This window comes from Bombus bifarius, unplaced genomic scaffold (assembly GCF_011952205.1).
Source record: "Bombus bifarius isolate JDL3187 unplaced genomic scaffold, Bbif_JDL3187 scf7180000009125, whole genome shotgun sequence".
Classification (NCBI taxonomy): Eukaryota; Metazoa; Arthropoda; class Insecta; order Hymenoptera; family Apidae; genus Bombus; species Bombus bifarius.
Genome location: NW_022884914.1, coordinates 3,598,432 through 3,613,617, shown reverse-complemented (window position 1 = coordinate 3,613,617; position 15,186 = coordinate 3,598,432). Strand labels below are relative to the sequence as shown.

General features: G+C 36.3%; 1 protein-coding gene across 1 annotated transcript in view; it reads left to right on the top strand.

Annotated features, from left to right (window-relative positions):
• LOC117213673 overlaps positions 1-11,381 on the top strand; it is a 28,710-nt gene extending 17,329 nt beyond the window's left edge. Inside the window, exon 2 of the mRNA XM_033459215.1 lies at positions 11,217-11,381. Coding sequence (XP_033315106.1) covers positions 11,217-11,381 — 165 coding nt within the window. The remainder of the gene's footprint in view (positions 1-11,216) is intronic.
• The last annotated feature ends 3,805 nt before the right edge of the window (positions 11,382-15,186 follow it).

The window sequence follows — 15,186 nt, the reverse complement described above, 5'->3', positions numbered from 1 at the left end:
TCCATGAAAAGATTTCACGACACCTGTTATCACGAGATTATACATCATTGCACCATAAAGGTTGCCCAAAAACCTGTGAAATCTGTTTTACGCGTTTACCCTCACGCCTCGTTAATTTCAAAATTTCCACCCTGTTGTTTATTTTCGTTGCGTTTAGTGGTTTCCGCAGCGACGCTTCTTTCGCTTCTTCGTCTACAGTGTCACTTGACACTGTTTACCCTCAACCAGTCAAGGATGAACGTGGTGAACGATCTTCCGCGAACAGTGTTCGAATCAAAAACCAAGGGCTGCTGGAAACGTGTTTTCTGATTTTAAAAATAAAACGTTCTACCACCGGACACGGAACACTGCAAAGTTTCACACGGCGTGTCATGTGGCAGTGGACCTGCTTCCACCCTCTCAACGCCCATCCGGTCACTTTTACTCCCGGACGTGTCTAACTGCGTATTTTCTCAGGAAAGCGATGTGTGTAGCTCGAATACTCCCCGGAGATTACGCTGCGAGCAACTTGTCCCCGAATCGATTGGATGCTATGAAAAATCTGCGAAAAGAAAATAGAGAAAAAATTGACACGAATGTTTACATTCGTATCGTAAGATTAATGTGTTCAGTGTGCTTTTCATTTTGAAACGTGTGACCAAATTTAGATGTCCTAAAGTTTTATTGGGAAATTAATTGCAATCTGTAAACGATCGAATCGTTAAATATTCTAAAATTTTATCGGAATTGTAAAAACTACATTAATTATAATCTGTAAATTAATGAACTATATTGCGAAATTGAACATAATTCTCAAGTGAATTAAATTCTTGTGAATCCTGTTGCGATTACTTCCGTGAAGTTCAATTAGCAAATTAAAAATAATTACAACTGTAGGAAGATATTCGACGTTTCTTAAGTATATCTTCGCGTCAGAATTTATTTCTGATATTTGATCTGTGAATCAGCAGGGCATGTATATTTGCGTACGTTGTATCTAAAATGAATGATTAGAATTTCTTAAGATCGAATCACTATAACACAGTCAAGAAGAATGATATATTTCGTTTATCAACAACGAATAAAAAGATATAATAAACAAACTTGATCAATTTTTAACGATTAGATTAGTACATATATATAATCTATTTTTGACGAATGTTCATCATCATTTTGAAATACACGAAGATCGACAATGTTTCATAGTTTTCAATATGGTCCAGCATCTGGGCTAAGTAACACTTGAAGGAGAAAATATCGATAAAGATGCCTTAGTCTTCTCTTTATATTGGCTCATTATCGACGAGGCTATTCTGCTACGCGAGATGATCGACGAAGAATTTTTACAACCCCGGATAGGATAGAAAGATCGTAAGGTTTTACGAAGAGGCTTCATCTCCGTGAGGAGAGCAGGATGGCTTAGTGTGTAGCTTGTCACGGAAGGAACAAACCACATTTCGCCCTAAGTAAACAGCCGCGAAGGGACCACGGCTCGCATTATGCAACCTGATGTGACTGGACCATGGATATTTCCTTTCGCCTCTTGAGTACCAATATATTCTTTTTTTTTCTCTCCCCTTCTTTCCCTTTTCTTTCCTATCTTTCCCTTTCTTCCGTCTGAAAACTGCGGATACTCGCTATTATGCCGGATACGTTTGTTTTAATCTTGTCCCCTCCTCTCGCAACGTTATAGAAGAGGAAAGGCAAACAAGCGACCGCTCGAAACGAATTATAAATTTTAACTGAAAAATGTTACGATATAGTGAGATCGTGACGATTTTTATCGATATATTAATGACTAATGGTTGTTTTCATAATAAGCGATAAATAATGGGAAAACTTAACATCGAAAGAATATTCGAAGGATGAATAAATTATACCAAGTTTATATATGGTATTTGTGTATACAGGGTGGTTGGTAACTGGTGGTACAAGCGGAAAGGGGGTGATTCTACGGGGAAAAAGAAGTCGAAAATATAGAACACAAAATCTTTTTTTTTTTTAATTTTTCCATCGAGACAACGATCTACAGTGAGATTCGTTATAACGTACTGCACGCGTACCGAGCGAAAATTCAAAATCGATTTTCTCGAAAACAAAGCCTCGAACGAAAAATTTTTACCAGTTACTAACCACCCTTTATATTCTATGTAAATGTTTGTAACTTGCAGTGTCAAATTTCGTCATAGGAAAAATGGCAATTACGAGCAGTGCTGTTTTCTTAATTTAGCTTAGAATTTGCGATTATTCGTGACAAATAAATTTATGAAAACAAAATTTCTTTTATGAGATATTGAATATCAATTATGTATCCAGATAACGTAAAATTAATAACTGTGTAAAAAAAATACAGTAGATCAGTTCAGCGTTTGAAAGGATCGTATAATTCTTCATCCTTGCTGTTTATCTATTTTTCATTTTCAACCTTCGACGAGCCTTACAACGTGTCTGTCTGAAAACATTTACAACAAGACTCCGCAAGTATTCTTCTTTTATCTAAAATCATCAATAATCACATTGACAGTCCTCTGTTAGTTCGACTTATTTAATTTCAACGCTTGTTCGTGTTCTTTACGTAATACGTACTCTTGTTTTCCGGATTGACTACTTCTCGAGTGATCTCAGATTTCGTGACCCTATCGGCACGGTGTGCAGCTATGCAAATAATATCTGCGATCTAGTCCTTCTCTTCTCTGGATCCTACTATAGTTCAAGTTAAGAAGATGAGCGTTGCAATTATTTAACTCCTAATGTGTTATAATTTAACTTCCTCCATCCGTCTTTTTCTTAAATATATTTATATTTTCTTATTTTCTTATATATGTTCGTCTGTTTTTGTTTACTTTGTTGTACAACTATTTTTCATTATCGCAACTTCTTATTTTCCTTGTATCATAGTGCTTGTACCCGTGATTTGCCAGATAAATAAATGAAGGTATTCGCCACCTCAACCACGACCTGTGCAGAACTTAAACCTAACTGCTCGATATCACCATACGCATCGAGACAATCATTCCGTGCGTTACACGAGGGTATGTCGACGTTTATTTCCGCAAACGACCGATTCACCCGTTTCCTCCGATAATACCATATGCGTTAGGAAACATATAGTAGCAGTTTAATATTAACATCGAGTGATCGCAATTGCAGCTCTCACGTTCTCCGCAACGATCGATACAAGAGACCTGAAACCAAAACGAAACGCGTATTACACGAGATAAATAATTAAACGATGCAAACGATACACCTGACGCCACGTACCAAGAAGGGAAATCGTTAATACGTGCGTTCGGAACCAGTTGAAATTAATATAATTTACGGAACGAACGAAAGGGATGCTCTTGATGGACGACCCTCGACGTGGCGTCATCATTAATTCAATCCTTTCTTGACGTGCTCGATCGAGCAAACTGTATATGGTTGTAGCTCGCGGCGATTAATACGAGGTATCTGCTTAATTAAAATGTATACAATAACGAAATGGAAAGGTATACCTATTACCATAGCAATATGGTTGATGACCGACAACGGGGTAACGTGAACAATCGCAGGAATATTAAAACTGTATCATTAGACACGTCAGGTTGATGGATACCTTTATACGCTCGTACCATGCCGCATTATAATATTTGTTTTTTCATTACGATGAATCGTTGTCTTCGCTAATGGCTGAACATGTATCTTCATTATATATGTATGTAGTAAGCTTATGCGCGTTGATGATCAGTAAATTTTAGGTCAGGATTTTTCTATTTTTTCCCGAATGGCCAACGAGATTCGATCGATGGAGGGACAAAGAAATTTGTTATTGTCTCTTTGATTTTTTAAAATAATCATTTCTTTGGTCTCGTGTAATAATTCGTTCGTGGATAGGAGAATTACCTATTGATTGAAAAATAGTAGATTTATTTAAAAAAAAGTTAGAAAGTTTGACGATTCAGATTCATATCGTACCATTTTTATATTCTTACATCAGAAGATATAATTTTCGTAAGTTCAGCGAAGTATCTCGAGAGTTTCTTAATATAAATTACAATATTTCCATTATCGTTCTTCCCAAAACCTAGCTTTAACTATTTTCTATCAATCCTCGATCAATTTTATTCCCAATTCTTACCAATTCTTTACCATTTTCCAATACCGGGAATCTTCCGGTCTCTTCGTTCCTGCTTGAAAAATTCCCCGATTCCATTATCAGTGACGATTCTCGAAATTTCTTGCGTGTTACTCAACGAAAACTCGTTATCCAAACGACGTATACAGGCTCAAAGAGTTCGCGTACTCCTTTCTTGTAACAAACATTCCCCGAGGAATGTTCTCGTTTCTACGATTACCCTCCTAGTTTATGAGCGACTTACGCTTGAAAATGGTCCGCGTGCCTTTTTTTTTTTTGAATGCCTGGAGGAGAAGTTGGCGATAGTCAGGCGAACGAGGATAAGGTTTATCGAGTGTACGACCGTGTACGGGCGGAAACACGATGGTACTCGCGCGCGAGTAACGCGCTGTTACTCACGCCGCTCGTAAAGTAGACAGATAACGGGGAACTTTAGTCGCGGCTACAGAGGTGATTTAAATGGCCACTTTGCCTAATTGCGTTATGTTTACGAGCCTCGGAAATCGTAGGCCGAACTGATACCACCGTCGCGGAAGCGAGATACGCGCGCACCTCGGTGACATTTTGCAATGTCGCGATGGCAAACGCGAATTTGGATATTTTCCCCGGTAATATTTTACAATTTGGTCGGTACCTCTGATTTCTTTCGAACTTTGATGTATCAAAAAGAGCTACTTAAAAAGGTAAAGTATCATTAAGGGAAAAAGGTATTGTAAACAATTCTTAGTGACTTTTAATTTTAGATTAAAGAGAAACACAAATCAAACCTAATCTAACAACTATATAAACGCGAATTAAGTGATAGAAAGTCAGCAGTGAACAGTTAAAAAGGAAGTTTAATTTAATGTTCACTAATAAACTGGTGAAATAACAAAAAAATTACAAAATAGCAGTGAAAAAACTTAACATTTGGAGTTAGATTTAGCTCTGGTGAATCAATCGCGAGATAAAAATGACGAAATTAGTCATTGTTACCTAATTGTTTGATTGAGATTATGTTTAGGTAGTTTCAAAGTTGAATTAAAATATTTTTATATTTTCCTTATACAAATAGTCTTTTTCGATATATCAAAGTTTGAAAAAAAAACCGGAAATACCGATCAACTTACACAGTATTGTATTTTTTTTCCTTCCTTGAAAGAAGAAACTTTTATCATGGCATTTTTTCGAAGATAATGTTACGTTTTCGTTTACGTTAATGTAACTTTGAAGAAGGTGTTGAAAACTGTGAAAGGGGACACTTCAGCGTTTTCAATGGGCGTGAAGTATGTTGTCAAAATCAACATTTTGAACAATTTTTTTAAACAACAAGAAGAAACTTCAATTACATTTAGTTTCCATCGTACTTCATTCTGGCCGCTTCTTTATATAATGTTTTATATAATTTGCTATGCTATGCGAAACTTAACTCATCCATGTCAATCAGCTTTAGTATAAATAGTATAAAATAAAAGATTAAACTAGATTAAAATAAAAGATTACTTCGATTCATTATTATTCATATATACTAAATGTTAAATATACTTTTGTATCTAACTGGAAAACTAAGACCGTGCATGGTTTTCATTAGGTTTTATACAGGAAACATATATATGCTGACTCTAATTATTAATATGAACGTATCGAACAGACAGATAAAATATAATGCAACGTTTTACATATCAATAGGTCTATTGAAAATTATTTTACGCTCTAATGGCTACCGGGTGTTATTCTATACCACACTGTAACCCATCCATTTTTTTTTCTTTTTTATTTATACAATATCTAAAAATAATTACCTCTTTCATCGATGAGTTAAGAGTAGGTTGGATGATATAAAAATGCATCCGCCTACTCCAGGATGAAATGTGATAAATTGCATTGAAGTTTTTTGGGAATTAAAGCTGAGCGGGGGTAACATGTATAGGAAATTGATCAGAATACTAACCTTGATGACAAATTTCAAGATCATCAAAATCGGTAAGCCGTAGCCTTTTCTATATAATTACCAAAATCTTTAATACTACGATATATTTTTGAAAGACGTGTTATTCTAATTTTGTATTTTTGGTTTCTTTAAGGAAAGCTTCGCTGTGGTACTTTTTCTTCCTTTCTTTTTTTTTTTAAATAATTTAATCTCGCATTATATTTTATTAGTTTGTTGAACTTTTCTCTCTTTTTTTTTTGGAGGAGACAATTTGGTTTCTTATTACATTTTATTAGTTTGTTTCAATACTTTAATTTGTTATAAGTTTCTATATATTTTCTATCTTTTATTTACCAATTTCTTTTTGTATTTCCGCATCGATATAATTATTCGGCCATTTCGAGTCGCTCGAGGGTGATTTAAACAAACTAATGACGAGCGCGCGTATTCGCGGGGATACATTTTAATTATCGCCTCTATCCTTGTTCCAATCTCGCTGATGAGACGTATTGAAAGGAAGAGAAGGCAGGTGCCGCTTCTCGAATCCTGAAACACTCGATTGGCCGTCGATTTGCCTCAACCTGTTATTTAAGAAGATAATAGACATTAGTCCGCTTTAACTTTCAAGTACTACCTGTAAGTTACCTACCTGTAAATGAATCAATATATCGTGGTGAATGAATCATTTTTCTATTGTAGTTTTAACGACACTAAATTCTACCAAATGTCCAAATCGGACAAATTGTGAATGTAAATAACTAAGTAAAAGAAAAATAACCTGTAACAAGATTAAAGAATTAGCTCTTCTAATTGTTTTATTAATTTTTAATGAAGTCGATAAGATTGCATTATAATATTTAATTGTAGGAAGATTATGATTACGTCTATTTATACGTTATTTTAATCTTTATTTTTTCTGCATTTCTTTTTCATGCGTTAGAATCGAGTAAGGACTAATTACTTCGTTTATTCTTACTTCGTTAATTATTTCGTTGGTTCTTTGTTATCTATAATTTATTATCCAAATATTTATATTCATAACGAAAAAAATACCATCGCTAGCACTCTCCGTGACCTAACAACAAAATTCGAAACTAAATTCATTCCTTAATTACAATCGATTATAAATGAATGAACAAGTGATGTAAATAATAAAACGGTATCATTAAAATTCAATTTACTTTAATTAGTATCTGATCATTTTATACGCCGATCGATCGTTCAAAATTGCCCACATGCAATCTTCTTGCCTCTTCCCTCATCAATTATAAATGAATGGACATCCTTTGCGCAAAAGTCATGTAAATTATAATCTTCAAATCAGCATAAAGAAAATAATTGCTGTATGCTGTCATCGATCGTTCAAAATTGGCGTATCAGTTTGACAAAGTTTGTAAACGTGAAATTGAAAGATCGCCGAAAAAGGTGAAAATAAAGGAAGGAAAAAAAACAGTGAAAGAGAGAAGATAATTACAAAGGTTTTAGAAAGCCGTAAGGGCAGCTGTGCTTGCCCTCACCTGGCCCTCTTCTGCTTGCACCATCGGCGACATCGAAAGCTGAAAGATATGGCGAGGAACCAATAACTCGAACCTTGTTCCAAGAGGATACCCCAAGAACACACAGATACTTAACGATGAGATAATTCTCTCAGGTTATTGTTTGTGCTACTTTATCATAGGCACAGCTCGTCCACGTATACCTTTGATAACGGAAAAATTTATTCTGGACTCCTCTTTGTGCTATCTAAGCGAAAGTAACGCTGTTCTCCCGACGGATAAATAATTTTATCCTTTCAAAGAAAATTGTGAAAAATTGGAGATGTATTTTAAAAGTGGTTTTGATAGAAAAAGATCTGTTTAATTCAATAAGCAATTTTTTTTTATATTTACAAGATTACAGTGCAAACTTCCATTCAAGAAAATTCTATTTATTCCAAAATATATATGGAGTATTTTTTAAATTATCCACAATGTTTCGTGTAGACGTTAAACGTCTGTCGAGCATCGACGTTAACGAAGTGGTTACACAAATCAACGATCGCTTTTTCGAAATTTATCGGTACAACAGACGGCGTTGATGCACATTTATTGCCTAATTAGCTGGGTTATCCGAATGACACGCGCCGGTATTTTAGTGGCGTTGCACATCTGCGAAATTGAAACAATAGATAGAGCGATGCAGCTGTTTCAAAAAAGAAGGAATCGCATAAAAGCACTGGAGGAACAGAGAACGATATACCTACATATGATGAAATCATTTTATTATCTTTGTTCTCTTCTCGTCAGCTAATTAATATAATATAAGCTTGTAAATTGATACGGCTCACGCGATATAGCTTTGACCGATTATACTTTACATTAGCTCATTACGAACCAAGCAATATCATAATATTATAACGTTATAACGTTACAAATATCTACCTCGTCTTCTCTCATCTTTCTGCAATTATATAAAATAAGCGAAAGAAGTAATGACAAAAATAAAAATATCTAAGTGGATCCTTGAAATTCCCCGTTTGCAGTCGCAATTAATAGCAGATTAGCAACAAATATTCGATAACAAAATGAAATTTTAATCTAACGTTGATTCTTAATAGATTTTAAGACTCGTCGTAATTACATCAGCATGTCTTGATAACGCGCGTATAGTCACTCGACAAGCAACGAGCATCCTGTTCGACAGCTTAATACGGCGCGCGAGATATTTAATCGGACAGGGCTTCTCTATCCGACTCGTTCATGCTGTCGGATCACATTTCTCGTAAGGTAGCGATCGTTATCACGGCGTGATACCTCTCCCATAGCAAATTACACGGTTAAACACGGGCTGACGACGAGTAGGGGAAAACGATCGGCGCTCCTTTAAAGATTCCAATCTCATCGACAGTAACGAGTTGCGACATGCTCCGTTGCCTCTTCACACTCTCGCCAATCCTTTAACAACAACGAGAACACCAAAATGGAGAAGGGATAAGTCGTTGCTTTCGAAATCGTTCGCTCGTGCGATCCAACCTTAAGGATAACGTTTCAACGCGTATTCTGTATGCCGCTATTCCGATGCTTTCAAACGGAAGCTGGATAATTGCACGGTTTCCATGTGTCCATTGTATCCAAGTGGATTAACCCGTTGAGTAAGACGTTTCCTTTTTTTCGCCTATGAAAGATTGTACGAAGATAATCCGCGATTCTACACGAACAGAGGAGATACTCGCGATTGAAGATACGAACAAATCGATCTGTTTGAAAGACCTTCCGGGCTTTGTGGTCGCAAAACGATGATTTCGTGATGGATAGACTGGAATTTGACGAGAATTGTTTCGACGAAAGCTGATCTAGCCTTTGGGTTACATAGACGGACGTACCTTTGTTTTTCAGTATGTTGGTGGACGCGACTTCATTTTGAAAATTGCGATTCTGTCAATTTGTAGGCATTCAAGTTCGTCATTCGCTTTTATACGCGAATTTCCGCGCCATAACTTGTTAATCGGGTCGCCTCTTAATTAGAAATTTGCATAATCACGGAGTTGGTTGTTAATAAAGCCGGATCGATTCTAATTAGGTTGATTTTAATTCTCGTCAATGTAGATATGGTATAACGTATTAATAATAAAGATGAGATTAGGAATCTGAATGAAAATGAATCGTACGTTCTAATTGTATAGTCTTCTTGTAAAGAAAACGAGATTATAACTATCAATGCATACCTTAATTATTTATGAATATCAAATAACGTTTCATCGAATTTCTGGTCTAAAATGGATCATTTATAAAATTGACATTTTATTACAAAAATTATTAAATCATTATTCAAATAAAAGAGGATGTTGTTTCATATAGAAATATATTTATAGCAAATTCGTTTTATTTCAAGCTGTAAAGAATTCAAAGTTTGGAGATTAGTCCATATTCAATATCGAAAGTACCATATCAGATAAGTCGCTTTGCCAGATACAAAGTGTCTTTTTTGCTTGATACGTGTGTAAGACATAATCCTAATTGTGAACGAATTTCTTTATGGCAGATACGCATCAGTTCAAACTACAAATGCAAGGTTTTGCAGGTATGAAGTACCATACATTGTATTGCGTCACAGGCATCAGGTTTGCGTTTCTGCTTCGCTTCACGCGATCGTTTCTCGATTGAAATCGTAGCTGCACAGCAAATTCGTATTGTGCTACGTATTTCTAGAAACGAAGCTTAAAGCGGAGGTCTCATTACATTGAATTCTTTGCCATCCAAACCCATATTCCTATAACGTTTTAAGCTAAACGTTTCGCAATTTTCTATTTCATTTTTTTACTTTCTATATATCTTAAATGTTATGACGGATGTTTGTTCGCGTCATGGAAACAGTTTTATTGAAATGCTTGTGAAAATTCTATGTAGATAAAATACGAAAAATACGATATTTCGAGCGAATATTTGAGTAAATATGAAAAAAATTGTACGGGAAGCTCTGTGTTTAAATATTATATACAAAATCGATAAGTAATTTCGTCTACTATATCGTATATTATGAATCAAATTTCGATATTCTTCAAACCATCCGATTTATGATACAATCTATTTATTCAGCGTACGCTACAGGATTCTTATATTAACAAAATTTTTATACAGTTTTTCGTATGTTCTACATTTTTATGTGTCTTTTTTAATAGGTATCATAATTAAAACAAATGTGCATAACGTTACGGAATTCTATAAATTATTTCAATCTATCCTTTTTGATAAGATCAATATCAAACTCAAAGCCAAATATTTACAGAAACTCATAAATAGTATGGCCTATTCATCAAATTTCATATTTCTGTATTTCTTCGCTAGAAGCACTAATTACAATTAATAAACTAACTCTAAATTATTACCAAAATATTAATGAATTAACTGTGTGGCGGATCGGTATCAACAGGACGCCGACAGGTCGAGGCATCAACGCGGCGCAACACCTCCCGGGCGATCCGCTGGTACCAACCGCCAACACTAGAGGGCTACGACGACAACGAGTCTGTCTAACTCGCTAGCGGTCGAATATACGAGCGATTGGTACAAATACCGCACCTAGCAAGACTCCCTTTACGTCTAAGGCAGGGACTACCGGGTATAGCCTTACTGACGAGTCCACCGCTAGTCCCGGGACGAAACGCACGACTCTCTTTTCATCCGCCACAACTGTATAGACACATCTGTAAACATACATCAATTTATTCACAAACAGCTCAAAGTAGATGTACTATCACAACCAGACTTCTTAACCATTTCTCATATTACACCGCAAAATATTAGAAAAGCGCCACATATGACCGAAGAAGTCAAACAATCTCAAGTACTGTCACAATCAAACCCTTTAACCATCCTTCAGCTGATGGTTGATGATGGTTGAATGGATGATGGTTGGATGATGAACAAATACCGCCAAATCTAACCGGAAAATATTAGAAAAGCGTCACATATGACCAAAGAAGTCAAACAACCGCAAGTACTGTCACAATCAAACTTCGTAATCATCTCTCAGCTGATAAACAAACACCACCAAACCTAAGCCCACAGTATTAAGAATGAAGTATATATGACTAAAGAAGTCAAACAATCTCAAGTACTGTCACAAACAAACTTCGTAACCACCTCTCAACTGATAAACAAACACCACCAAACTTAAGACCACAGTATTAAGAATGAAGTATATATGACTAAAGAAGTCAAACAATCTCAAGTACTGTCACAAACAAACTTCGTAACCACCTCTCAGCTGATAAACAAACACCATCAAACCTAAGCCCATAGTACTAAGAATGAAGCATAAATGACCAAAGAAGTATATATGACCAAAAAAAGTCTAAGAACCTCAAATACTATCAGAACAACATTTTTTAACCATCCCTCGGCTGATGGACAAATACCACCAAACCTAACCCCGAAGAATAAACAACGAACTACACGGTTCTCGTTCGATCAAGAAATCTTTATGCACCCTCTATAATTTCCCTAAGGCAAAGCAGAGAAAACGAAAAGGAAAAGAGAAAGAGACTAGGCTGGCTATCAGGAAAACTCGATCTCGCGTCAGGTAACGACACGTGACGAAAATAGTAATACCGCCACGAGCCTGTTCGAATTGGACCACATATGGCGCGAGTAACAAGCGAGAACCGACCAGGAGGGATTTCTTCGATATTGTGCGCTCTCTCTGGAACGGTGTCCACTCGACGTAGGCGGATTACGGGTGGCAAAGCTGGAGACGGGGGTGAAGAGGTCGCGGAGGGTTAAATCCTGATCGCGTTTCACGAGCTACCACCTTCGAATGTTGCGCCAACTTCCATTAGCGGTACCTACGATATCCCGTCAAAGAAAACTTTCTACAGCGGCGCAAACCATCCATCGTTTTGTACCGCCCAAACACGACTCTTCTCCTCCCTGGCTTACGTCGATTCAAAAGGGTTTCTCGCCTCTGTTTTTTTCCCTCCAACCCATATAGCATTACCACGTCATAAAGGACCCGTGATTCGATGGTTCTTCGATTGTGTACACTGTGTATATCGCCAGCTACGTTTCACTGGCTGAACCACAACAGACATTTCCTCGAATTGTATAGGTGTAACGAAAGAATTCTCTTGGCAAAGGGTTTTCTCGGAGGCTTGGATTACCGATGGCGATGGACCTTTTCAGAGAAGGGAAGGGGGTTTACTCATGTGTAATTATGTGTTGGTATAATGGTACAGAAACGAGTTCGTGGATAAATAGAGGATTGAGAAGTTAGCCATTAAATGCCGGATATAGCGAAAATTACTTCTACTGTCATTTTTCTGAAATTCTTCGCTTTGGTATGGTTAATGTGTATAAGGCAAAGTATCCATACGTAAAGATGTACATTTGTTTTCAACACGTAAATGTATCTGTAAGAAAGAAGACGGAAATTATTTTCTAAAACCGGTTCAAGAATTCTGAATTTTCATCGATGATATAATTCCCATTAAACACGACACGCTACGAGACGTCGAATCGTACCAAAGTTGATTGTCTTCTATGCTGTACGTTTTTTACTTTACAAGAAAATATAAACTATCGATTTTAACGAGCTGTCAAATACAAAAACCCGCACGATGGCGTTTGCATATTTATTTATAGAGAAATTTCATGAAACATTTATCGTGATTGTATGTATATTCATCGTCGTGATTGTACATATTTTGTCCGATTTCTACGTGTTTGAATACTTTGATAATACTATGACAAAGAAAGCAACGCAAGGAACATATTCGTTCTGGTATCGGTCTTTCCTAAAGTTAGGAGACAATGTACTGATAACATATATTATGCATAGGTAAATATAATAGTACAGTGACGAAAAGATACCAATGGCGATGGGAGACACCGAGGCTGGTTTTACCCTCGCTCTGAAAAAGAAAAGCTCTACATGGACCAAGATCAGCTGCAACCCATAAATATCTTAGCCCTTTCAGGTTGCTCCACACTGACCATAGACCGGCCTGAATTATTGCGTCCCACCAGTTAAACTCTTTACAGGCAGCGGAACGTTAGCTCACGGATGCTGCGTCGTTACCGCTCTTTAGATCGCCCAGAAAGTCAAGGCTAGCTGTAAGTTATAGAGCCCGGTGTCGTCGTTACCGCAAAGTAACGTCCGTGTAAAACACATTCTTGCGTTTCCAATCGGAAATGGAACGGATGGCGCGCGCACTATTCTTCCTGGCTACCAGCGCGCGCGGCAAAGCGATTATGCGTCCTTTGAAACTGTAAAAAAGGGACTGTTCCTTATTTGAAAGCATTGATGGGGAAGTTTGTTATTTTATATAAAAATATCAATATAATTTTTTGTATAAATATTCTATAAATAGACTACAGTTTGTTGAGTAATATAGGAGATGCTCTTTTATTCTTGACACGTAGAAAAAAATTGTATAACGCATGAAAAGCCACACGATCGTAAACCGTAAACTATATTCTAGAAACATCAAATTAATCTTTTTCATAAAAAAATTTCGTCATCCAGCGTATTTCATTTTGTGCGAATATTGAATTTTTTATCGTTAGACATATGTTGTATGAATTATCAGATAACTTTTATTAAAATTACAACACAGGAATATGGAATTTTATTAGAAAACAATTTTTATCGTTTCAGAGTCAAACGTACGAATTTCATTGTCTATTTAGAATCATACTGAATATTTATATTATGTCTATCATACCTTACAGATACCTAATATATTAAATCCGGATCTAGCATCTGGTGGCAAAAACGCACGAAGAAGGAGCAACATTTCCTGTAGACGCTGTATTACTGAACTTCCGTGTTATTGATAGAGTGATGTATGTCAAACAAAATAAAATTAACACACACTTGGACCAGTTTGTCCGTTGAAATTTCGGCTAACGATAGGTAATCCTTGGGGATTCGACACGTTCGAATCACATGTTGGGAAAATAATCACCGCTCTAGCAAACGGAGAATCAACTTCCTGTGTCATCGTGGCATACGTCCGATCTGACCAGTGGCAACGTATTTAAATGAGATTGATGTATCGTTTCCTTTTAAACCACTGCTGATTACGAGAATTCGAAAAATGGTTTCCACGTTCGGTCACGTTTAGACTAGCCTCAGAACTAGGTTTAAATAACAGATAAGATGCTTTGGCAATTTTGTATTTCCAAGATCCATATGAACCAATAAGATACATTTCAAATATTATATGAAAATATATCGAATTACGAGTATTCAAACTTTATCATTAAAGCACGAATATTGTCAATATCAAAATATATCATCGACACACAACAATAAAATAAATTTCTATTTGCTATGCTGTATCACCCCCAGAAACCCATAAATGTGTATATACGTATTCTTTATTGTAATTCATGATATCTCCTATCACAAATTTGTTAATCTCATGTATGTTGCAAAGTTGAACGCTTTACATGCAGAAACCCACAAATAAACGTACATCCGCAGTCATTCAAATATATACGGAGATCTAATTAACACGGGAAATATCACCGATTACAAGATACCAAGCATCTCTCAACATTCTTACGTGGCTCTCGTTCTTCAACACGTGTTCAGTATTTTAAAGGGGATCAGGCAACGAAGACGTCATCAGATTTTGTGCAACGATGGTAGATTCGGATCTTGGAAGTCAAAATTCCGCTGCTGGAAATCAGTTTTCAAAAGG